At 48.8% G+C, this 25165-nt stretch overlaps 1 protein-coding gene across 1 annotated transcript in view; it reads left to right on the top strand.

Annotated features, from left to right (window-relative positions):
• Window positions 1–23969, top strand: part of Fbln1 (fibulin 1) — a 79010-nt gene extending 55041 nt beyond the window's left edge. Inside the window, exons 15-17 of the mRNA XM_051189554.1 lie at window positions 1170–1312; window positions 3484–3615; window positions 23386–23969. Coding sequence (XP_051045511.1) covers window positions 1170–1312; window positions 3484–3615; window positions 23386–23525 — 415 coding nt within the window. The 3' untranslated portion in view covers window positions 23526–23969. The remainder of the gene's footprint in view (window positions 1–1169; window positions 1313–3483; window positions 3616–23385) is intronic.
• Window positions 23970–25165: the final 1196 nt, after the last annotated feature.

Here is a 25165-nt window from a genome sequence, read left to right on the forward strand (position 1 = left end):
ATAGTATAGAAATATACACTGTAAAGAAAACAAGCAGAGGCTTACTATGGGTCCAGGTTAGGGGTTGACTGTAGTATAAAGGAGAGTTGATATTGTTCTGGTGCACATGAGGTGACCTCAGGCAGTTGGCCAAGGTTTCTTTCTTTATGTGAATAATTTTTGTTTGAGAAAAGGTCTCACTATATCGACCAGGTTGACCTTGAACTTATAATCCTTTGCCTTTACCCCCCCTGACATGCCTGATAATTACAAGATGTTTGTCTTACAATAACTTATTAAAGTAGATCTTCATTTTGTATTATGTTCATATCTGTTTTTATTTCATTTCATATATATATATATACATACATTTATATATACACACACATATATATCTTTGTGTACACATGTGTCCTGTGGAGGTCAGAGGACAACTTTGGGTGTTGTTCCCCAGACACTGGCCACCTTCTTTTTTTTAAGTTTTAATTTAATTTTATGTATATGGGTGTTTTGCCTGCATCTATTCCTGTACATCAATGTGTGTAGTGCCCACAAAGGCCAAAAGAGGGTGTTGGATCCCTTCAGTCTGGTGTTATAGATGGCTGTGAACCAGCTGCCTTGTGGATTGTATTAAAGAGCAAATAGTGTTCTTAACTGATGAGCCATCTCCCCAACCTTGTTTTATTTCATGGTAAATTATTTAAGAATAGTCTAGCACAGTGCCTGCCTGGAACATGGGCATTCAGTAAATGTTAGCCTTCTCTTTCCCATCCCTCAGATAGACTGAAGTCAGCAGTTTATATACCTCCTTCAAACACTGATAGCTGCTTAGTTGTTGGTTCCCAGGATGAAGGACCCTACACCCTTGTTCACTTTGGTGTCCATGGTACCCAGTACCTCTAGCTACTCAATACTGTTGTTGAACAGCTGAGAAATGAACATGTCCTTCAGTGGTAGACTAATGCCCACTTGGTGCATTGGCAAATTTCAACCTGTGCACATTAGCAGCTAGGCCAGATCATGTCCCCCATTTCATATGAAGGACCATGCACAGATTCACCCACCACAGTCTGGCCACAGAGGCCAGAACTGCCTCTGGGCCACCTGCCACTTGTCTCCCAGACTTCTTGTTCCCATGAGAGCTGTGGTCCTGGCTTTGCCATCAGCTATCCTGGGCTGTTTCCCTGCAGTTTCCGCCAAGAGAAAACAGATACTGTCCGCTGCATCAAGTCCTGCCGTCCCTCTGATGAGGCCTGTGTGCGAGACCCTGTGCACACCATCTCCCACACAGTCATCTCGCTGCCCACCTTCCGAGAGTTCAGCCGTCCTGAGGGTGAGTAGATCAAGTTGAAGGTCCTGGGTCCTGCAGTCTCCTTCTAATTGAGCAGAGGGCCTGGCCTGCAGGAGCCCTTCCTTGTAGGATGTGCTTGGGGTAGGTTGCTGCACACCTTTCCCACCAGGGCTCCGTGGCTGCACAGCCTTTCTCTCTATTCTGATGGGTGACACTCATTTTGTAAATAGCATTCAGTGTTGATTGGAGACTGAACACTGGGGAGTTGAGAAGTGGATAGGAGGTGATTGGCTAAAGTGGGAGGAAGAAAGAAGAAACTTGCCAGCAAATCACAGCTGGCAAGCTCTGGAGGTGAGTGGGACAGTGTGGGCATTGTGGACCATGACATACTGATGGGGCTGGAAGGATGAGCAGGAGCCCAAACCTGAAGCTGAGGCTTCACCCCAAGGCTCAGAAAACTGTTGAGAGGTACTAACAGATGAAATTGGTGTGTCAAAACATCTTGGGAAATGGGGCACATGGATACAATAGCCAGACTGGAAACAGGGATCCCAGGAGTAACATGACAATTCTGTTGTCCTTCCTGGGTCTCCAAGGACATGGATGCTGCCCTCACAGACTAGGGTTGCATGCTCCTAAGTGAACCCCTCTTCATGTCACGCTCTGGGGTGTGCAACTGTGGGCTTCTCTGATCCCCAGTCACAATCTTTCTTTTGCATGGAATTTCCCTCCCTGACCCACCGACTAAGCCTATTAGCAGACATTTAGTGAGCTTGTGTGCTAGGCTCTGGGGAATGTGTGACCGAGTCATCCAGGGTGACCCCTGGGCCAACACTATGTATGACAGAGTCATACAGGATCACTAGGCAACAGTAGTGGGGAGGGCATGAGAGACCCACAAGCCCCCCAGTGTTGCCCTGGGGGAAGAGCCCAGCCCCCACTCCCTTTCCTCATGCTCACTCCTCCAGAGAAGTCTTCACAGCCCATAATTTGCCTTGTGTAAAGTGGAGTTTCAACAAACCTACACATGGGGCTGCAGAGATGGCTCAGCTGTTAAGAGCACCGGCTGCTCTTCCAGAGGACCTGGGTTCAATTCCCAGCACCCATGTGGCAGTTTACAACTGTCTGTAACCCAAGTTCCGGGGGAATCTTATACCTTCACACAATACACATAAAATCAATTTAAATTATAAAACAAACAAGCAAGCAACCCTACACACATCCCCAGCAGCCATTTTTATGATGTTCTACCCTGTGCTGACAATAGGAGTTGATTTCCTACAAGGGTGTAGCCAAGACACCTGATTATGCCTTGGGTTCAGGAAACAGAAAGCTCTAAAAGAACCCTCAGTGGGGTCATGTAGATCTGACAGGTCATTTGAAGCAGGGACTAGGACTTCTCTCCTGTCTCTAGGTTAAGGGAGTATCCTTCCATGGGGGGATGTGTTTGTGCACCAGGGATACATCTTGGTTCCACTGTCTGAGGTCCCTTAGACTGCTCAGTCCTTTAGCTGAGACCCATGTTCAGGAGGCCTGAGTCAGTCCCATGCTGGCTTCCCAGCTATCAGTCTGGGGGCCCATTAGCTCCTCCTTGTTCAGGTCAGCTGTCTCTATGTGTTTCTACAGAATGGTCTTGTCCTCTCCCTCTGCCCTACATGTGGAATTGGGGTGGGGGGATGGGAGGGGAGAGTGGTCAGGGTGCATGTGAAGGGGGAGAGAGGGTAAGAGGGAGGGAAAGAGGGAGAGATGGAGAGGGAACCGGAATGGACATGTAAAATAAAAAAAAAAAAAGAACCCTTAGTGGACATCAACCAGCCCAGAAAAAGGACTTCCCCAAGATTACCCTGAGCCAGGCTGGAATCTGAGTGGTGGCTCCAAGGCTAAGGCAGCTTGGATTGCTACACCATGAGGTGATCTGGAACATGGTTCAGCCATCACTATCCAGCTGAGTCCACACTGCCAATTGGCCCCTTGACATCAAGGCAGATAAAAACTCATTTTTTTTCCTCAAGGTCTCAGTTTTTCCCACTGATACAAAGATAGGCTTTGGTGTGATGGTCAGAACTCTCTATCCTTCTACACGGAGTTGGTGACTTCACTGATGACCCCTTAGGAATGAGCCCTCATCATGATTGGTGTTGGGAAAGTCTCTGGAGAGGAGAGGGCTGGACCAGCACTACAGCCTTCCCATGCCACACTCTCATTTGCTGCAGAGATCATCTTTCTGAGGGCTGTCACACCATTGTACCCTGCCAATCAGGCCGACATCATCTTTGACATCACAGAAGGGAACCTTCGGGACTCCTTCGATATCATCAAACGCTATGAGGACAGCATGACTGTGGGTGAGTGTCCCGCATCAGAGCCCAAAGCCTTGGCCAAGGTCATGTGATCTGTACAGGAACAACCTTTCTGTACCCTCTTCACTCTCCTTCCCCAGTCCAATTCCACCTGGCCTCCAGGTTCTAGCCAGCAGCCCCCTACTCAGGTCTGGGGAGATAGCATGAAAGAATCCACTGGGGATCCACCCTAACCATGCCATTGACTGTACTGTAAACCTTGTCAGCCTCAGTCTCCCCACTTACAAAATGGGTAGATTAAGTATATCCTGCATCTTGTAACTAGATTTCAAAGGCTGTTTCGAGTGTGCTGGGGCCAGGCAGCATGCCTTGGTCCGTGGGAACTGGTCTGTCTGCTATTCCCATGGTGCTGTGAGAAGACAAACAAACTGGGCTTGAGAGGACCACCTTCTCAATCTAGTCCTAGCCATGGAACTACCTTGACTTAGCATGCAGTCTCAAGCCACTTGCCATGGCTTCCCTGTGTGTCATTGGGTAGGAACCCAGGCTGCCTCTGCACATCCTCTGCACATCCTCTTGCTCCCAGATGGCCAGTGTCTCTGAAGCACAAAGGAGGCTGAGGCAAGGACAATCAAAAGACCCTTCTGTGTTGGTGGCACCAGGCTTGGTGAAGAGGAAGTAAAAGTATGAGCCAGACACTGGGACAGGTGCTGGCGACCTCGTGGAGGGGAGCTGTGAGAGGAGACAGGAAGGGGGCTGTGGTTCCTGCTGTTGTCTGTGGGCCTTGAATAACCTGCTCACCTGCAAAACCCTTTAGGGCCACCCCATCTGTAACTTTTGTCATGGTAGCTCATCTGAACTGTCTTTAAGTAGTTTTTATTCATAGAGAGTGAACAGAGGTTCATGTACCATTTCTGAGTTAGATTTACACTCTGAGCATTTTAAAGCAGTTGAGAAACAGTGACAGTCCCCGCTCTCCCCTGGACCTCCCTTTCCCTTGTGTTCTAGGCTCACACTATAGAGGAGCCTGTGAGCTCTGGCTCAGAGCAGAGCCTTTGATGATCTGGTCCCCAGGTGGCGCTGTTGGATCTCAGATCCTCCATCCCTGCTGTTCCCCCATCCCTGACAGTTGCTAAACTGGCAGCTAGAGAAAGGGAATCGTTACTCTCCTGTTGCCAAAGAGCCATTTATAGCAACTTTACAAGCTCTTAAATGGGTTTGCATGTTGTAAACACGACTGAGTCATGTGGGGGCTCACCACCCCTGGCTGCCTCCTCCGCTGTTTGGCAGCAAGGATAATTAGTTAATTACAATTAATGGTTCAGCAGCCCTCACTGAAATTCCGAGGAGAGGGCACACAGCCGGGCTGCCAGCCATCATAAGCTTCACCTTCAGCCATGGACGAGGGGAGATGCAGTAGAGGGTATTGCTAGAGGTTTGTCCTGTGGGTGACAATGAGTACTCTCACACTGGCCTGCAGAAGCCCCCTAGTGCCTGCTCTGAGGGACTTGGTGCTGGGGTGTGACACAGCCCAGGCCCCGGTGATTACAGCCTGAGAACCTTACAGTTTTCTTGCTCTCTTTTAGTTTCTGAACGCTTGGGTTACTGGCCCTTGTTCATAAAGGTAGATACTGCCCCCACCCCTGTGCGCACTCATACATGAGTGTAAACACACACACACACACACACACACACACACACACGTCTTTCCCCCAGAGAAAAGCAGGGCCCCATCAATAGTGTGCCTGCAGGGTTGCATCAGGCCTCCTTGACCCGCCCCAGCTCTCCTCCTAGGAACTGGCCCTCACCATTTTCTGTTCTCAGCTAAATCTGTCCTGGAGTGATCAAAGCTGGGAAATTGGGCAGCAGTGAGTCTAATATCACCAGTGCCCATGATCGTCTACAAGGGCACCTCAGACAGAACCCCGGCCATGCATGCTTTTTGGCTTCCCATCTGCTAGGCCAGAACATTCTGGTTGTATTGGAGCTGGGAGGCCTTATCTTTTCTAACCACTTCCACAAAAGGAGAAATGAGGGCCATGGAGGGGTGAGAGTGCCAGTCTTTTCTTAGTGACTTGGGGGCACAGCAGGTCATGAAGAAGTCCCAGGTGTGCGGTGAGTGACCACAGGTAACCTTCAGAAGGTGGGTATCCTAGGAATGGAATGCAGTGGAGGCCACAGGGAATGAGCATTCCCTTCACTGCACTTGGTCATAGGTTCTCTGATCGTTGGAATTCTAGGCTTGGGTGGCATGGGGGTGGGCCCCCAACCCTTGGAAATTCCTGGGGCTCATCTCCCTGTCTAATGAGTGGCCAAGCCTTTCCCACTCCTCAGCAAGTTGGCAGGGTGTTCCATCTGGTACACGTGTCACTTACCAGATAGAGAAAGACACCAGCTGGGGTAGGTTGCACTGAGTGGGGACCAAGGCTCTGTTTGTGGTTGTGCTCTGGTCTCAGACATCTCTTCTGGATTCAGTTCTCTTCTCAGGACATTTTCCATGAGCTTGTCTGTAGCCTAATTCTTCTCCCCTTTTCTGCTCAAAAATATTTCTGGGTACCTGAGTATGTCCCCCGAGAAACTACCCTGTACATGGCTCCAGACCTGACAACTGGGAGATGGAATTTTCTCCTGAGATTCAGCCCAGCAAGAAGCAAACCTGGGAATGGGATTTAGCCCTCATGGCTTCTTGCCACCACTGCACTCTCGCCCCCGCATTCTTGTTCAGTCCTTGGCCATCAACTACAGATGGTTCCAGGCTATGCAGCCTGCTGTCTGCTGCTCCCATCTAAGCTCAGGAGGCTCCTGGGTCCCTGGAAAGGAGCGTGGACCTGCATATGACCATGCAAGGGCACCTGCCTGCTCACCAGGCTTGCTGAATACCTGTCTGTTTAGACCACAGCCTATGTGGGCACTTCCTACAGAAAGCATCCTTAGAGAGGCAAGGCCCAAACAGAGTCTCCTCATATATGCAGGAGCCTCACAGATCAGTGAGCCTATGACATACCAGAAGCTAGCATTTGGTCTCTGGAACATGGAAAAATTATCTCCATTCAGGGGGCAGGGCAGCAAGGGCTGGAGAGGGCCACCTGGCGATGGAGACCAGAACTGGCACGAACCCAGGCTTCCCTAGAACTGGAAAGATAAAGTTCTCTAAGTTTAGAATTTCCAGAAAAATAACCAGCAGATGAACCTTTAAGCCCCTGTGGCCATGGCATTCGAGCCCTTGAAAGTGACAAGACAGTGAAGTACCTGAGTGAGTGGAAAAAAACCTAAAAGGCTAGGCTTCCTCTAATGTAGTCCTTGGGTCTTAGGGGATCAGGGAGATGCTGCCCAGGGCGGAGCTGATGCCTCTGCAAAGCCCCCTTGCATTCCTCTCTCTCCAGCTGTCAGTGAAACATGAAGAATGCTTCTCCAGCCTGTGGAGAAATGCTCTATTTAATGCCTGGGGCATGCTCAGGCCACCACAGAGCCTCCCTATCCTACTCTGGGTTCACACTTCACTCTGCAGGGCCCAGGCTGCAGTCAGGGTACTCGGAGAATCTGAATAGTCACTAATGGGGAGGCCTAGCCATGACTAGTGAGGGCCACTCACTGTCAGCCCCAGGCCCCAGGCCTCCCATCAACCCTGCCCACTCACAGCTTCTCAACTCTGTTTTTCTAGAAGTGGGGAAAAAAATGTTTAGAATGAGGGATGGCTTTGCCAAAATTTCTCCTAAAACCTCACCAAAGCCAAAAGAAGAGAACACTCAGCTGATATGATTGGGGGTTATAACCTAATTTTGCATTGCCATCCTGACTCTGCACCCCATCATTCTCCACAGGATCCTTAGAAACTTCAAAAATTGCCTAGTAGTTATCTACGTGCCAGCTGTGGTGGTACAGATGTTAACAGCGGGGCACACAAGGCAGGCTTCTCAGAGGAGGTACCACAACTGGCAGGCATAGCTGGGAGGTGTTCGAGGACTATGTCAGACCCAGAGCTGTCCCAGTCCACTCTCACAAGGCCACCATGAAGCCCATTTATTGCTAGTTTGTACCCAGTGATGTCTATCTCACTGGTATCTGCCAGCAGCAGGTAGGTCTCGGTTCTGTTAAATAGTCGTGAAACTCTGGATCTAAGCTGACATTTAGGAATAAAGATCTCAGATCACTGTGACCAAGAGATGGGGTTCACTGGTAGTGGGGCAAGGTTCTGGAGCACCCATTCCATTTCTCCACCTGGCTAGTGCCCAGGTGTCTCCTGACTCCATCTGCCCAGGGACTGACAGGCTGGGCCTCCAGGGCCCTAATGCCTGAACAGTTCCAGGATGGGGTACTCAGGTAGCCACTGGGGTGGCTTGTGATTCAGGGAAGTTATCTGAAAGCTGAACAGGACTGTGTGTGTGTGTGTGTGTGTGTGTGTGTGTGTGTGTGTGTGTGTAGGTGTGTGGGTGTGTGGGGAAAGGTGTAGGGGCTGAGAGCAGCCTGTGGGTGTATATGGGGGGTAATGGGCAGGAGGCTGAATGTGTGGATGCACGTGATACTTGATTTCTGATTGGTTCCCTGCTCTGGTTTGCAGAAGGCATGCCATATAGGGGCATCAGGGTCAGGCCTCATGTCCCCAATAGTACCCACCTTAGGAACAGGATTAGGAAACTTTACCAAGTTTTTCTCTGGAGTCACCTGGTGCTGATGCTGCTCTGTCACCCAACCAGTGCACTGAGCCCTTTCATTATTTCCAGATGCAGCCTTGAGAATGATAGGCACTTGGGCTGCCATGGCAATTTACAGAGGAAAAATGGGAAGTACCTATCTGGGTCTTATGGCCAGCTGACAGTCAGGCTTGTAGGTCTGTCTTCTGTTGCTCCCAAGCTCCTTGCTCCCTTGATGGCTTTGAGGGCACAGTTTCTAGGTACCTCCTAGAAGAAGAAGGATGGCTTCCTCACCTCAGGTTTGGGTGTGGCTGGGTAAGCCCCATGCAGCTGGGAAAGTTGGAATGTAAGATGGAGTGAAAGATGGGCTGGCTCACCTTGGGCACTGTTGTGTTAGCTTAGGAAAGAGACACTCTGATTACAAAGTCCCTTCAATGTGACTCGGAAAGGGATTTGTGAGAGGCCTTTGCATGCTGGGTACATAGAGGCCTACAGAAATCCCGTGATGGTTCAGGTGCTGTGAGTCCAGGATCTCTGGTGTGGGATCTGAGAGTGGCTGTAAATGGCAGACCTACCTGGGCTGAAAGTAGATCCAGGCTCGAGATTAAGTCGTACACAGAGGCAGCACAACTGAGCTAGGGAAAGAGCAGGTGCAGTTGATTCCTCACAGACTCCAGGAAGAGATGGTGTCTCAGGGGACCAGCAGCAGGGCAGTGCCTCTGACACACACATCCCACTAACTTGAAGAGTAGGCTGAGAGAGTAGTCTGGGCCAGTCTTTGTGGAGGTTCATGGCTGCAGCTGGTAGGTAGAGAACAAGCAGACATGAGCTCCATGGTGTCACTGTGACTAAAGGGTCATTGCTGAGGCCTCTCTGCACAGTGCATGTAGCCTGTCTTCTAGGGAGGTGTCCCTTAGAAGACAACCACCTGTGTGAGCCACACTGAGACTTGGGAGAAGTGCAGAACTGGAGTATGTCCAAGGACCTGAGCCCTAGTGGTGAGAGATGGTCTGGCCCACTATTCAAAAGGACCCTTATCTTTAATAGGAAAAGTATTCCATGTTTCCAACATCACCTGAACAGCACTTCCTCATATAACACTCCCACACCCCATCTTTTTATTTATCGCTGTTGTTTTGAAATAGAATCTTGCTTTGAAGGCTGGCCTGGAACTCATGACAGTCCTTGCCTCACCTTAGCTTCCCAAGAGCCAAGATTTATAGGCATGACCCACTATTTTCTGCTCCTATGCCCCCTCTTAAAGTTCACAGAAATACTATTCATTTTGAACCAGTATTTAAAATATCATCTCTGAGTGCATTGAGCATAGGGTTCATCAGCTGAAGTATACTATTTGAAAAATACCAAGGTTTAGACTGCTTCTTTTTAGGGTCATTTTCAATTGATTCCAAAAGGCCCTGATAAGAAGCTGTTCTGGGCTTGATTTGGGGATCTGTGCTTCCAGTTCTGTAGCTTCATGCTGATTACACAACCTCTCCTAGCCTCCGTTTTCTCCTTAGAAGATCAACACAGTAATTCGTGCCCTATGGAACCATAAGGATCAAGGTGGTGTGTGTATTTAAACATAAGGCTAGAACAGCAGTCTGCCTGCATGGGCTGTTAAGACAAATGAGCCCTTGGGGGAAGCAGTTTGGACTTCCCTGGTAAGAGCTCAGAGCACCCCCTTAGGTGCTAATACACAAGGGGTATAATGGGACAGTGCAAGACTGTTCACTCCAGTTTATGTCACTGCCTGGGAACTGTTTAGCAGGCGTGTCCGATAGCCTAGGTCAGTGAGTCTGGCCTGGCCTAAAAGCAAGATGGAGGACAGGCCTCCCACGCCCTGCCAGTCTTGAATTATCTTACTCATGTCACAAGCACAGGTGTGACCCTGCCCTGTGCCAGGCCCTGCACTGACCAATGGGAAGCAGTTGTACATGTGAGTCACTCGCCTGTTTTCAGAATGCTGCCTGGCAGCTTCCCTAGCGTGTATCCATTGAGCTTCCGTAGCTGAGAGTGCTTGTTTTGCAGGGGTTGACTGCATATCTCAAGAGGGCAAGAGTCGTATGTCACAAGACTCCCATGGGCAGTCAAACGTGTTGCACACTACAAAACCCTAGGGATGTCATTCCTAGTTTAGTCTATCTGCAGTACACAGCCATACAACTGCGCACAGTGGCCCCACAATAGGGGCTTGTGAGTAAAGACACTGACCTAGTTCACCTTTTCTTAGTCAGAAGAACTGAGTCAAGACTTAAAGTCTTGCTTGTCTTGGCTCTTTGGCATCAAGTCGTCATCATTGACCCAGCTTGAAGGATCTGAACTGCCTCTTTAAACCATTCCCTCCTAAGGGGTTAAATATGAGAAACTGACCCTGCCCTGAAATCCAATTTGGCAGGTTTGGCCTGGGATCAGTGGGCACTGCAAACGACATTCAGAAACTCCACCTAAAACAACAGCACAGCCATCCCTGCCCAGTGACGAGTGATTGACCCTGTCCTGGCTTTCACGGCAAATCCCAGGGATTAGGTGCCTTCTCTTCTCTGGGAGGCACAGCCCTGTCACCCGGGGCCACACCCTGGCCAGCAGCCAACTTGCTTCCCGGGTGAGAGGCCCAGCCTCCTCCTCCTCAGTCTGGGATGGGCCAGGGCTTGACTCTGCCACGAGGCTGGCAGGAGGTACAGGCAGGGCGGGGGGTTGGGGGGAGCATATCTCTCAAAGAGACCAGACAGAAGGGTAAGAAAAGGACAGGCACTTTTTTGTGCTCCCTATGTTGGGGCCCCATGGAGCAAAGGCGAGATGTACCTGACAGCCTAAGAACTCTCAGAGCACCCCAAGCTCATAGACACAGAAGCTCAAAGATCTCCCACACTTGAGACATATACCCCCGACCCATAGGCATCGAGGTGGGGGGAATCTCACTGGGGGCATGACCTCTGCTAGGAATCTACTGAAGTGATGCTAAGGGGCCATAAGCAACAACCAGGAGTCTCTGTCCTTGCCCAGGTGGCTCCAGGTGACACCTGGAATCCTACTGTGGCCTGAGTACTTGACCAATTGTGGCAGTGTTTGCCTTCTCTGCCAAAGCAGCTCTGGAACCCAACCTTAGGCCCATAGCCTAATTTAGTTGATGGCCAGCAACTCCCCCCCCCCAAAGAGGAGCAGATATGATGGCACGCCCCACCCATACTAAGTACAGAACATGCCATTACCCAGTTACAAGAACCAGGCAGTTGAAACTGTGTGGGTGGAGCTGTCCAGGACCCTAAGAAAGATGGACCAGTATGATACCTGCCTCAATCCTGGGCAGTGGTGATCATTAAGATTAGATTGGAAGACAGGTCTGGTAAGTGTCTGGAGAGTTCATCCTTCATACTCGCTTGGTCCCTGGGGACTGTAAAGTGCAGGCATGTCCTTCTGAAAAGATAAAAGACACAGGTCTTGAGTGGGTATGTCTCACAGAGTCAGTGAGAGTGTATAAAGGACCAGAGGTGGCAAAGGAGCTATCTATGATCCCTTTACCCATCCCAGGGTGAGACCCCATGATTCCCATAGGTGAAAGACAAAAGAGTCAGCAGGCAGGGCTGCAGACGGGCTATGTGAGCACAGTTCAGGGACTTGTGTATAGCCTCTGAGTGAGGTCAGATGTGAACCCTGGGAACCCTGAGATACTGCCTTGCTCAGCTGACCCCTCCTGCACTCGTGGCTGCTGTTGACAACACTTCCACCCTGCAGCTACTTCTCAGTCAGACATCATGTCCCCATCGCCTTGCCATACCCTGGCCTAGCTGCACTACAGAGCCCAGCAAGCATCCTTTTGAGGAGTGTACTTGCCTGCTGTGTGAATGAGCTCTGTCTCCACTACAAGTGGCAGAACCTGAGACCCACTGGGTGGCTCCCTCCCTGCTGTCAGCCAGTGTCAACTTTGCCTCTCTTTGCTGCCTGGCTGGAGAGATATCTGCAGCCTAGATCTGCTCCCACCTGCTCCTCTCCTCAGGATAAAACAGAAGGGACAGTCTGTCTGTCTTTATCACTGTAGAGTTAAGCAGCACCTAGCCAGAAGCCCAGGCTCCAGGCTGCCATGATGCACCCAGATCTATCCACTGGTACCTCCAGCCTGTTTGTGCTCACCCCAGCCATGACCACACCCCAAAGTATCCTCTCCCCTCCCTTGGACTATACCCACACATTCACCTCTTTTCCCTCTTAGTAAGCCCTCCATCTTTTACAAGCCACCTACGGCCATTCCCAGGGATACCATTCCCAGGGATACGACTGGGAACAAGGCAGTTGGAGGGACAGATGTGCCCCCTGCATTGTGCACTTTTTGGCAAAGACTGGAAAAGCCCAGGAAATGAGCCTCAGGCGAGCTGGAGAGGAGCACTGTGGGTTGAGGGCACAGCATGCACAAAGCCCTAAGGCAGGTGTGCTCACTGTCCTGAGCAGCAGCTAGAGAAGAGGGTGGTAGCTCTAATCACGGGGGTCCAGTAGGAAGGATGGGGTGTGGACAGATAGAGATGTGACTGGAAAGGCAGGTCATGTTTGCTGATGGGCCAGATGGGGACTCCGGCTTCATGGCAGGTATTTGGTTTTAAGAGCTGTAAGAGAAGTGGCCTAAGTGATGACATGGTGACAGGAAAGTGTAAGGTTATGCGCCTTTTAATGTGCCTTTCTGTCCTTGAGTTTAAGCGGCTTGTCAAACACCCTCAGAGATGTGGCTGGAATCTTGGGCTGGATCGGTCCAGAAGGGATAGTAGTTAGGGCCTCAAGAATGGATGAACTCATTAGCATGGGATAAGGAAGGACAAAGAAAGGCCCAGATTGAATACAAATCAAGATAGAGGCCTCAGAAACAAGGAATAGGGGAAGGGCCTAGAACTCAGAAAGATCTGCTAAGCTGTACTGCTGAGAATCAGGCTAGATGAGGACCAAGGATTCACCATTGTTGGCTACACTGAGGCCTTCATGACCTAAATGAGGTTGTTTCCATGGAGACAGGACAGACACATTGGAGAGGACCACTAGGACCCGGATCCATAGTCCTGGGACCGCTTTTTGGAAAGTTGGGTAACAGCCAGAACATAATAGTGGGCATGGGAGGGTCCAGGAACAAGTTGCAGCAGGTGAGGGTTTGTGTGTCCCCCTCTTTGTTTTTTGAACACACACATATGTACATGTGTGTGCGTGCACACACACACACACACCCCTACTAGGAGGTACCAGGCCCTTGCACTCATCAGGTATGTCTAGAATATTGAAGGGCCCTATCAGACTTACTTTCTAGAAGGTAAGGATGAAGGAGCCACAGGCCTGAGTGGAAATGATGGGGCCTGGCCCAAGGGCCTGAATGGAGGAGAGAACTCTGTTACTAAGAGAACTTTGGTGATGAGTGACCCAGAGGCCGGAAGGTTCTCATTGTCAGCCAGCTCTGGGTGGGGGGGGGGGCTAGGTAGGGTTTGGGAATAGGATTTTCTTGTCATTGTGACAAAAGACCTGAGAGAAACAAGAGAGGGTTCCTTTCATCCACATTCTCAAGGGCATGGTCACCAGGGCAGAGAGGGCATGGTGGATTAGCTCGTATCGTGGCTTCGAGGAAGGGAGTGTAGGGAATGCCAGCGCTCAGCTGCTGCTCTCCTTTTATACTATCTGGATCCCTATACCATGCATGGCCCCACCCCACCCCAGTTAATCCTCTGGGAAACCTAGAGGTGTGATCTTCAAGTCTCCTAGGTAATTCTCAATCAACCAAGTGTGAAGACTGACCACCACAGAGAGGAAGGGGGTAGGCTTAGGAGGGGGTACATTAGAGTTCATTTTGCTTGGGGTCAGATTGTGCATTTGGGGCCATCTGTACATAGTTGAGCATGGGTCTGGGGCTGGAAGGGCCCTGCAGATGAGTGAATGGGACTATGGTCAAGGCAGGGTCACAGGAAAAGGGGAGAAAATGCCTTGCCTTTTCTATCATAGTTACACTTTTACCAACTCAGTATAGGTAGGAGCTTCAGATGGCACATCTTTCCAGAACGTTGCCCAAACCTCCTTTTCTCTTCTTTTGTTAAACCACATGGCACAGGGGAAGGCATGGCTAGCCCAGGTTCTGGTTGGAGTCTTGGTTTGCCTCTTCCTGGCTGTGTGATCTTCAGAGGCTCACTCAGCCACCCTGAGCTTTATTTACCCCAGCAAACCACAGAAAATGATGCTGCTGGTTCCAGCAGTACTTAGTGTGTGAACTGTGTGGGGGCCTGGTGTTGCAGAAAATTCTGGATCCCTGTCCCAGACATAGGTCAGGGAGGTGTAGACCTGAGCTGGATCTTTTCACATTTCTCTTCATTTCTCCCCAGGGCAGCTGTGCCCTGGGCTTTCCTCCTCCACTTGGCTGCCTGCAGGTGTCTGCTTGATGCATCTGCTTTTGCTCACTGGAGACTTGGGGCGGAGTACATTTGTAATAATCCCAAAATATGGCTGATGAGTTTTGCTGAAACATGTTGAGTGACATTTGGTATTTTAAATATGCAGCCTAGACACCTGTCCTCCTTCCTTTCCGGCCATTATGGGGTTTCTCAGGCAGGCAGGAAAGCTAGGGTGTGGGGAGTTCAGACACAGCCCTAATTCCTGATGTGATGGCTCTAGAATTCCAGAAACTTCTGCCGATTTTGCTGATTTTTTAAAGAATTATTTATTTTATGGGTTTGAGTGTTTTGCCTACAAATATGTATGTGCACTGTGTTCATGCCTGGTGTCTACAGAGGTCAGTAGAGGGTGTTCAGTGCACTAGACTTGTTGATGGGTGAGAGCCACCATATAGATTCTGGGAACCAAACCCCACTCCTCTACAAGAGCAGCAAGTGCTCTTAACTACTGAGCCATCTCTCCAAGCCATTGCTGGCATATTTTTGAGGCGTGTCAGGACAGTATACACTGGAAGCACCCGTGTATTGTGTCACACGGTGAGGTGACAGACAGCTGAGCTTTGATCCAAAGCCCTGGAGACTGGGATTTGGGACATCTTACTCTCAGAGCTTCATTTTTGGCTCCTGCCTCCTTGTGGATGATCGTCCTCACAGCTCAGTGGTGTGGACCAAATTCAGGCACATGGGATCTTCTCCACCCCTGCCCTGTAGTCTCTTTTCCAACCCATCTGCACTCAAGCTATGTAGAGTCAAGTCAAGGATTCCTTACTTTCCCCAAATTCAGAATGCTCTAAAAGCTGGGCGTTGATGAATGTCTAAGGCCATGGGAAGAGTACCCCCACATGGTGATACTTGGCTTCATCTGCAGCATTCTGAAGGATGTTGCATGCCTGACTGTGTGTAGAAGGTGAATATGAAACAGATGAACTTCACATTCAGATGTGTGGTTCCTCCCTGCCATATAGTAGGACATGTATGCAAACATCCCAAAAAGTCCCCATCACTTCTGGCCTAGGTGTTCCAGGTGGGAATGCTCAGCCTTCCTTGAGTTTTTCTCTATGCTTTGGCTCAGGCTGCCTGTCCCAGCCTCTGCCTTTGACCCTAAGAGGTTTACTGAGATCTGGTGGCTGACATGTGTGAAGGGTGAAGGAGGTGGCCACTGAGGTCAGCCAGCTAGCCCAACCCTTCATCATTGCCCTTTCTCCTCCCAGGTGGTCCCCATCTAAAATGCTTTGGTCTGTTGGTCATTATTTCCCAATTCTTCTGCTGTGGGTGATAATTTCCAACTTTATAAGTTACACTCGATGACTGTGTGGTTCATGCATTCAGCAGCTGTTCATTGAGTAAATCAGGCACAGAGGAGCTCTAGGGCCCAGGCATGCAGGAGTAGCTGAGACAAACTGCCCTTGGCCTTGGCTTTGTATTGCAGTGGGGAGACTGATCAGTGAGGAGGAAAATGTGCCCTACCTTCGTCTGGCTTCAGATAGGGATAGTTTCTTATGCTCTGCATCGTGATGACATGTAGCATTCAGACTGACACCTGTACCTTTCCCCACTCAAGCCGCTGTCTGTTCCATCGAAATAGCACTGCACACAGTGTCTGGACTCATCATCTTGTTTGCTGAAATACACTGACAGCCCTGTCCACTCCATTACACTCTGTCAGTTCGAGTAACAGCATTTTCATGTCAGAAGTAAAACGTAAGACTGTGTGAGGCCTTGCATGAGGTCACACAACTGGCCAGCACAGAGCTAGCCCAGGAACCCAGATATCTGGACACAATGTCTGAAAGCCAGTCAGGTGTACAGAGAGCCCAGACGAGTTTATGTCATTTCAAACAGTTGATAGACAACTGAATACATTATATAGAAGGAACCCAGATGGGCTCTGGGGCAGAGTGTGTCAACCACCAGCCCCAAGAGACAGACTCTCCCTACTGGACCTGTGTACTTTGTGTTCAGGATCAAGGATCCCAGAACATCAGCTTCAGGTTACACCGCAGAGCTGAGACATGAAGGTGAGCTGCCCCAGGGGGCTACATTTTTTCATTGGGGAAAAAAATAGTCTTAATTATATCTCTAAGAGGTGCAGACACGTTGAGGAGGAATACCAACAGCGCCTGGAACCTGGAGCAGAAATACCTAAGCTGAGGATTTGGAAAGTTAAAGCTATTGAACTCAGCACCACAGCCCCCATCCCTGCAAGTGTGTGTGTCCATGAGTATGAGGGTACACATGTGAATACAGGTGCATGTATGCATGGTGTGTAAGTGTGGGGATGCACAGTGTACGTGTGTAGGTCAGAGGACAACCTTTTGAATTGGTCCTTATATGCCTTCTACCTTTTCTGTGAGACAGGAACTTTGGCCTGGAACTTTGCAGAGTAGGCTAGGCTAGGCTGGCCATGGAGCTCCAGGGATCCACCTGTCTGTCCCCATCTTGCTATTATTAGGTTACAGGTGTAGCTCACCACACCTGATTTTTAACATGAGTGCTGAGGATCCTAATTCAGGTCCTCCTGATTGCAAGGCAAGCTCTTTTCCCAGTGAACCATCTGCCAAGCCCCTCTGTTTTTTTCCAGAGCCTTTGCAAAGGTGGAAACACCCCACCAGATGGGATAGGCATGTCAGGCTAGATGGAAATGGACGACTTGCTGCTCCACTGGCTAGTCAAATAAATAAATAGGCCCTTTGCCAAAGCCTTCCATAACTCCCAGTGCTTGCAGGGCAAACATTTGTTTGTTTGTTTGTTTGTTTGTTTTATTTAAAATAATTTGTACAATATATTTTGATCATATACTTTCCTGTTCCAGACTCCTCCCAGATTCTTTCCACTTCCCTACCCACCCAACTTCATGTTCTTTCTCTCTCTTTAAAAAAATCAAACCACCACAACAAAAAGTACACACACACACACACACACACACACACACACACACACACACACAAAACCATGGAGTCCTTTTTGTGTTGGTCAGCTACTCCTGAGCTTGAAGCCTGCCTTGGAATGTAGCTGATAGACCCAGTGACACTCTACTGAAGAAAACTGATTTTCCCTTTCCCAGAAGGTATCAGTTGCAAATAGGTTCTTGATTAGGGGTAGGACTTCATATCCACTCCTGTGTCAGTGCTGCTGGGGTTTTGTCTGGTTTTCCTCTGTACAGGTCTTGTGTGTGCCGTCCCAGTCTTTGTGAATTCATGTGTTTTCGGCCCTGTTGTGTCTGGATGACACTGTTTCCTTGGAGTCATCCACCACCTCTGGCTCATAAACTCTTTCTGCTTCTTCTTTTGCAAAGATCCCTGAGTCTTGAGGAGGGAATTGATAAAGACATCCCACTTAGGACTAGTTGCTCCAAGGTCTCTCATTGTGCACTGTGGGAAAGCATTTCAATGGGAGAGCCTAGTCCCCTTCATAGCGTGCTATGCTCTGGAAGATACAGAACAGAGTCATGTGAAATGAGAAGTATAATGTTGAAGAAGGTGGTCATGCAGAATCTCATGGGACAGTGATGGGTCTGTGAGATGGAAGGAAGCTGAGCTCAGCAAAACTGTAGAGAGTGCCTCCACAATTTACAAGCCAATTTCTGACTCCTAGAATGGGCCTCATGGCCCCCAGTTTGTGACATAGCCCACAATAGCCTATGATCTCCATAAGAGAAGGGACTGTTTTCTCTTAGAAAGTATTTAAAGGAGTTTTAGACAGAGCTTACAGAATGAAATGCTAGCTGGATGGTGGTGGTACACACCTTTAATCCCAGCACTTGGGAGTCAGAGGCAAAGGAATCTCTGAGTTTGAGGCCCACCTGGTCTAGATTGAGTTCCAGGACAGGGATATATAAAGAAACCATGTCTCCAAAACAAACAAATGAAATGTTACCTGTGAAGTCAGACAGTGATGCGCTCTTAGACAGTGTAGCCTCGAGAACTGATTTCCTTTCCTCCCACTCTCCTTCATCTCCTTCAGTGATTATGGCTGAACTCCTGCCAGGTGCCTGCCCAAGCCCTGGGAATGGTGGAGCAGGCATGTACACTATGCAGTCTCTGCTCTGAGTCGGAAGCCAGCTGGAACATCCCCTGAACTGGGCAGGTGAAACATGACCGTTGAGAACACATGTCCTTCCTACTCTCTGGGCCCATACTTACTCAGCACAACCCGATTTAAATATCAGTACCTCTGTAGAAACGTCCTTAAATCTCCCTGCATATATATTGATTGACCTCTATTGGATACATGGGTAGGTAGAAGGATGGCTGGAAGAATGGATGAGATATATGGGTTAGGTAAATGGATGAGTGGGTCAGTGGGATGGATAGATGGATTGATGACGGATGGATGGATGATGGGTGGATGGATAGATGGATTATGGGTCACTGGATGGATTAACTGACTGGTGGGTAAGTAGGTGCATAGATGGATGATGGGTGAGTGAAAAGATGGCAGGTGACAGAAAGCTATGAATAAAACATTGGCACCAGAACCAACCATTTATTTGGCATTGTTGAGTGCCAGGCACTGGGGACTAGCTGGGTTACTTAATTTGTGTTGTTTTTCATGAAACATTGTGGCCTGTTTTCAGTCAAGGTGAGGGTAGGAGGGCAAAGGTCATGCTTGAACTAGTGAAATGGAGAAAACCTGCTCTCTGAAAACAGAGGTGCAGGAATGTGTGGCTGGGCTGGAAGGGAAGTAGCCAGGCCCTCTGACAGGTCTAGTGTGGGAAAGATAACTCTGGGCCAAGTGAGGCTGTGGCTAGCTGGACGTACCAGGCAGACATCAGGTCAAAGGGGCAGAAAACAGAAGATTCTGGATGAGCAGGAAGGGGCACATTCCTTGTGCCTGCACCCACACAAGCTCTTGCTTAACCCAGGCAGCATCACTGGCTGCCCTTAGTCATCTTCCTTGCTATATGCAAAGATCCTGAACCACTGCAGGCTCTGAAAGTGACTCATGTCAGTGATATGGCTTGGCCCCTGGAGGCCCTGCTGTAGTCTGCATTTCCCTGATGCAGAATGTGCTTTGGTGCCTTGTCCCACCATGTGGCACTTATAAATCAAACAACCAGCCAGCAGTATGGTGTTCTAGTCGGGCTATGACAGAAATGACCCTCCATGGATTCCTTGATATGATGGGTTTAGATGCAAGTATTTCCTACTCATTGAAGCACAGAGATTGCATCGAAATATAATTTGCTTTAGAGCCGTGTGTGTGTGTGTGTGTGTGTGTGTGTGTGTGTGTGTGTGTGTGTGAGAGAGAGAGAGAGAGAGAGAGAGAGAGAGAGAGAGAGAGAGAGAGAGAGAGAGAGAGAGAAGTGCTGGAGACCAACCTTCACCTTCACACTTGCTGGCAAGTGCTCTGCCACTGAGATACATTTTCTTAAAACTTTATTTTGTGACAGAATCTTATTAAGTTCCCAAGTTGATCTTGAACTCACAATGTTGGTCTTGAACATTCAAGCCTCTTGCTTTCGCCTCCCAAGTAGCTGAGATTGCAGGCCTATGCCACCATTTTCTTTGGTTTCTGATTTTGAAGATTGCAGGTTTTTATCTCAGTCCACAGAAAAGGGAATTGAGACGCAGAGCTGTTAAGCAGTTCCTCTAACCTACACTCAATCCCTGGGCCCTATATGTGAGTTCTCTCTTAGCTCTTCTGACCCAGGCCTGCCCTCCACAACCACCATTGCATTCTCTACGTTCTTTTTTAAAACCTTATTTTATTTAGTGTTCATGTGTGCACACACACATGTAGATGCCCAGGGGACAGCTTTCAGGAATTTGTTCACCCCTTTTTACCATGGCCTCCAGGTATCAAACTCTAGTTATCAAGCTTGCATGGCAAGAGCTTTACCAACCTAGCTGTGTCACCAACCCTCTCTACATTTTCATATAGTTGGATGTCTATGTGTTGGAACCATGTACCCTGTGAAGAGTCCATGAGTATCCAAGAATGTTCACTCAAATAAGATATTGACATGCATGTCAACATGTAGATGTAACAGTATGATCAACATGTAAATATTATACCAACATGTAAATATACCATGATCCTTATCATTTAAGAACTTATACAAGTTGGGCTTGGTGGTACATGCTTATAACCCCCCAAAATGGGGTCTAGAGGATCAAGAGTTTTGGATCATCCGCCACTACATAGTTTGTTTGAAGCCAGCTTGGCTTACATGAGACACTGTTGTAAACTCCATTCCCAAAAACAGGTAAGATTTTATGATGTCTGTGTTATATGTTGAATCTTGTATGTCATTATAGACAATCAACAATATACCTGTTTCTAAGTTAAATTTTGAACAAAATATATAAAATAGTATTATATAAAATATATTTTTTAATTTAAAAATACATATACATGTGCAAATCTGTGTCTGGATATATGTATGGGAGTTCGGAAGTGGCTTTGGTTCCTCTGAAGCTGAAGTTGTAGGCTGCAAGAACAGTATGCACTCTTAACCACTGAGCAATCTCTCCAGTCCCTATAAAAATATATTTAGCCAGGTGTTGGTGGCACACACCTTTAATCCCAGCCCTCAGGAGGCAGAGGCAGACAGATCTCTGTGAGTTCGAGGCCAGCCTGATCTATAGAGCGAGTTCCAGAACAGGCTCCAAAGCAATACAGAGAAACCCTGTCTCAAAAAACCAATGTATATATGTATGTATGTATACTGCTTAATTGTGGCAAAGTAGGCTTTGATCTGAGCTTGTGCAGATTTATGATGCCGCCACTGCCGTGTAATGGGTCATTGGCTCATTGGCCTCTCAGGTTTTTCTTTGAGCAGTGACTTCTTAGCCATGGTCAGAGTAATAAGAACTCAGGACTCCCCTTGCTCTCTGATGGGCTAAAGTCACAGGGGCTGGTAGACACTCTGTTGGGCTAGGACCTAGGGCCTAGGGAGAGGAACAGTGTCATGCATGGATTCATGCTGGGGATATTATAGGCTCAGCACTGTGATCCCATCCAACCTGGCAGGCAGACCCAGCCCAGGGAGAGGTGACAGGAGTATTCTGGCTATTGGGATCCACTGGCAGGCAAAGGGTAACCATAAACTTTTGATAAGAGCCATGTTTGTTTATAGATCTTCAAAGGAACAAGACTTCAATGCTATTGCCATGGTAGGAATAAGAGCGGGGTGCTGACTGCCTATGCAGGTCTGTGTTACTCTCTTCCAAGATAAAACCAGGATTGCTTAGGGAGAGGTCTGGAATTCCACCCTGGACACTGCAACAGAAACCAAGAATGACAAAGGAAGAATACTGTGCCCAACATCTCCTGGGCATGAACTTGAGGGTCCGTCCCAATCAGGAATTAGCCATAGTGACAGAAGCAATCATGACCCTCAATTCTCTCTCAGGCCTCTATTGCCCACTGGACAATGATAGCTTGAGGCAGGCTGCCTCTTGCACAGTTCTTAAGCCTGTGGCAGTCTGGAAACCAACCTGGAATCAGCTGGTAACTGTGTCTCCATTAATGGTTGTGATGCCACACACACTATCTGCTCACTTTGAAGCCTTTAAATTATTTCTGAGTGTGTGTGTGTGTGTGTGTGTGTGTGTGTGTGTGCATGCACATGCATGCCACAATATCCATGTAGAGGTCAGAGAACAATTTTCAAGAATCCCTTCTATCCTCAGACTTAGGCTGTCAGGCTTCTGCCCCAAACATTTTTACTTGCTAATCCATCTCACTGCTCCTATGCTCACTTTTCATGGGACATCCAAACAGGTGTGCCAGAGCTTACATTGGCTCTGAGAACAGCATACAATCAGAGAGTTGGTTGCTAAGCATTTAGAAGCATATACCTTCATCAATATGCTTCTGGGACAGTCCTGATATCACACCTTGTGGAACAAGGGATTCAGAGCTCTTGACCTGTGCAATGGTGTGCCTGAGGTACTGGGAAGGATCTATAGGTTTGGCTCATATTGCTTCTTCTGCAGAAAGGACACCTCCTCTGAGGAGCCTGCCCTAGTTCCACTTATCTTCCTTATTTACACTCTTACCCTGTTGGATAATGCAAAGGCTTTACACAGTAGTTACCTGATTTTAACCCTAGACCCTTCACTAACTTTGAAACCAGGGCTATGTTGGATGCTGTGCATGGGCCCCAATGCCTGTGGAAGAATGTGTGTGTGTGTGTGTAAATCAGTCTGGAGGGAGGGTCAGTCCTGAATCCCTGTGGTTGAAGTATTGCCAGATGGTGTGCTGGGGTTGTCTGGACTGCATGCTGTCTTATGGGGCCTTGGAACTGCTCCTCCTGGAGAAGAGGGTTGAGGAACCACCCTTGTAACCTTCAGATGTCCCGGGGATGAACTACTGCTTTTCTTTTTTTCTTCCTACTAGTCCCACCTAAGATCTAAGAGGGAAGGAGGGAAAGAGAGAAGGGTACCTTTGGCCTCAACTCCATGTCAGGCCTTCTCTGAAGGCCTGTCAGATGAATGGTGGTAGCTCAGGAAACCCAGGCTCCACAAGGGCATGAGAGATGGCCCTGCCCCATATCTGCCGATCAGCAAAACCTAGACTCAGTGCTTCTCTCACATTCCAAGTTGTGCATGACAGAAAGGAAGTAGTGAGTTCACTGTCACCTGTCCCTAGTGATGGGAAAAAACCCAGAGTGACCAGGTGGAAGGGAATGGTTACCCTGGCTATTTCAGTGTCTGCCTTGGGCTACCCCTCTAGTCGGAAAATTCCCGAGGGAACCCCTTTACCAGATACCCATGTTGCTCTGTGCCTGCTGACATCCAACAACATTCCTTCTGCTCTCTCCATAGGTGTCGTGCGCCAAGTGCGGCCCATTGTGGGCCCATTTTATGCCATCCTGAGGTTGGAGATGAACTATGTGTTGGGGGGCGTGGTCTCCCACCGGAATGTCGTCAATGTGCACATCTTTGTCTCCGAGTTCTGGTTCTGAAGGGGTGGTTTGCAGCATTGCCAGGGATGCACCCCTCTCCCTGGCCAAGTCCTCACTGCCAGTGACTGCCAGGTGCCTGTCTATACCCTCAGGCATCCCTTGATGCTTCATGTTGGTTTGTAGGACCATGTGCACTAAGCTGAGCCACATCAGTAAGTCCAGCTGATGTACTGTGGTGTTTGAACAGTAAGTCCAGATGCTTCTTTAATGCAAAGGCTCAATCTTGTTCTCTTTACCTGCCTTGCTAAGGACCAAGGAAAGAGTTTGACAGCATCAGTCCATCTGAAAGCTAAAAAGTTGGCCAGTTCTCACCAAGACTGCATGAAAGTTGACATTTTGATACTTTTTTTTTTTTTTTAAACCAATCGGGCTCTGTGTGTTTCAAGTTGATGGCTGCTGTAGTGTGGCACATAAATAAACGTTGGATAATTCTCCCCCAAAGCAGCTGGTAGTATGTATGGGGGGGGCACTTGGGAGGTGGATTGCAGTTTTGTTGGTGAAGATTTGTGTGTGACCTAGTTTGTCCTTGGGGATAGCTGGTGTGTTCCAGTGTGTTTGTGGGGGTGTGGCCTTGTGTGTCCATGAGAGTTGCTGGTATGTTCCAGTGTGTTTGCGGGGTGATTGGTATGTCCCAGTGAATCCATAGGGGCGGCTGGTGTGTTCCATTGTATCTATGCAGGTGACTGGTATGTCCCAGTGTACCCACTGTGGGGGAGGGGCTGATGTCTCTCAGTATATCCATAGGAATGTCTGGTATGTTCCAATGTGTCCATAGTGGTGATTGGTGTGTCCCATTATGTCTATGGGGTGGCTGCATTTTATATATTGCATTCTTCACAGGGGAGAAATAAGGTTTTGGATTTTCCTGACAGCCTGTTACAGACTCTCTTCAGATGGGACTTCTGCTAGCTCAGGGGTCTTCCACGAGCTAGAGGACTGCAGATCTCCCCTAAGGCCATCCCAAAGCTTCTCCTGCCCCCAGAACTCCATGTAAGACCAGATCCAGGCATCTGAATGTATCAGTGAGCAAACACCACTCAGCATCAGTAAAGGGCTAGGCAGGGCCTCAGCACCAGGCTTGTCCTTTGTACTTACTCTCTATCTTGTCTCAGACACTCACATTCAGGGCTTCTTGTCTTGAGCCCTGACCCTCACTGAGACCTTGGCCAACCACAGTGTTTATCTTCCTGGAGGTGCCAGTGCCAGAAGGTCTGAACAATTCCACTTGGTATTGGCAACTCTCGGGAACCCTGCCTCTGGGAATCCTCAGTGTTCCTGAGGTCATTTGTTTGGGTCACTGCTCTGGCTACCCTGACACAGGGGTTGATAATGTCTAGGCAACTTGAGCTGATTGGTGGTTAGGAAATGACCCTGGTATGGCTAGACAGTCCAGGCAGGGAACATCATGCCAGGGACAGGATGCACAGACAACATTTGAACAGCTCCTTCATGTTGGAAAGCCTCCATAGGGAAAGGGATTGGAGCTCAGCAGTTATGAGCACTAGCTGCTCTCATAGAGGACTGAGTGCAGTCGTGAGCACCCACACTGGGTGGCTCACAACTGCCTGTAACTCCAGCTCCAGGGAGTTTGACACTGTCTTCTGTCTTCTGTGGGCACTTGTACATACACACACACACAC

Source organism: Phodopus roborovskii, unplaced genomic scaffold (assembly GCF_943737965.1).
Source record: "Phodopus roborovskii unplaced genomic scaffold, PHOROB, whole genome shotgun sequence".
In the NCBI taxonomy this organism is placed as follows: domain Eukaryota; kingdom Metazoa; phylum Chordata; class Mammalia; order Rodentia; family Cricetidae; genus Phodopus; species Phodopus roborovskii.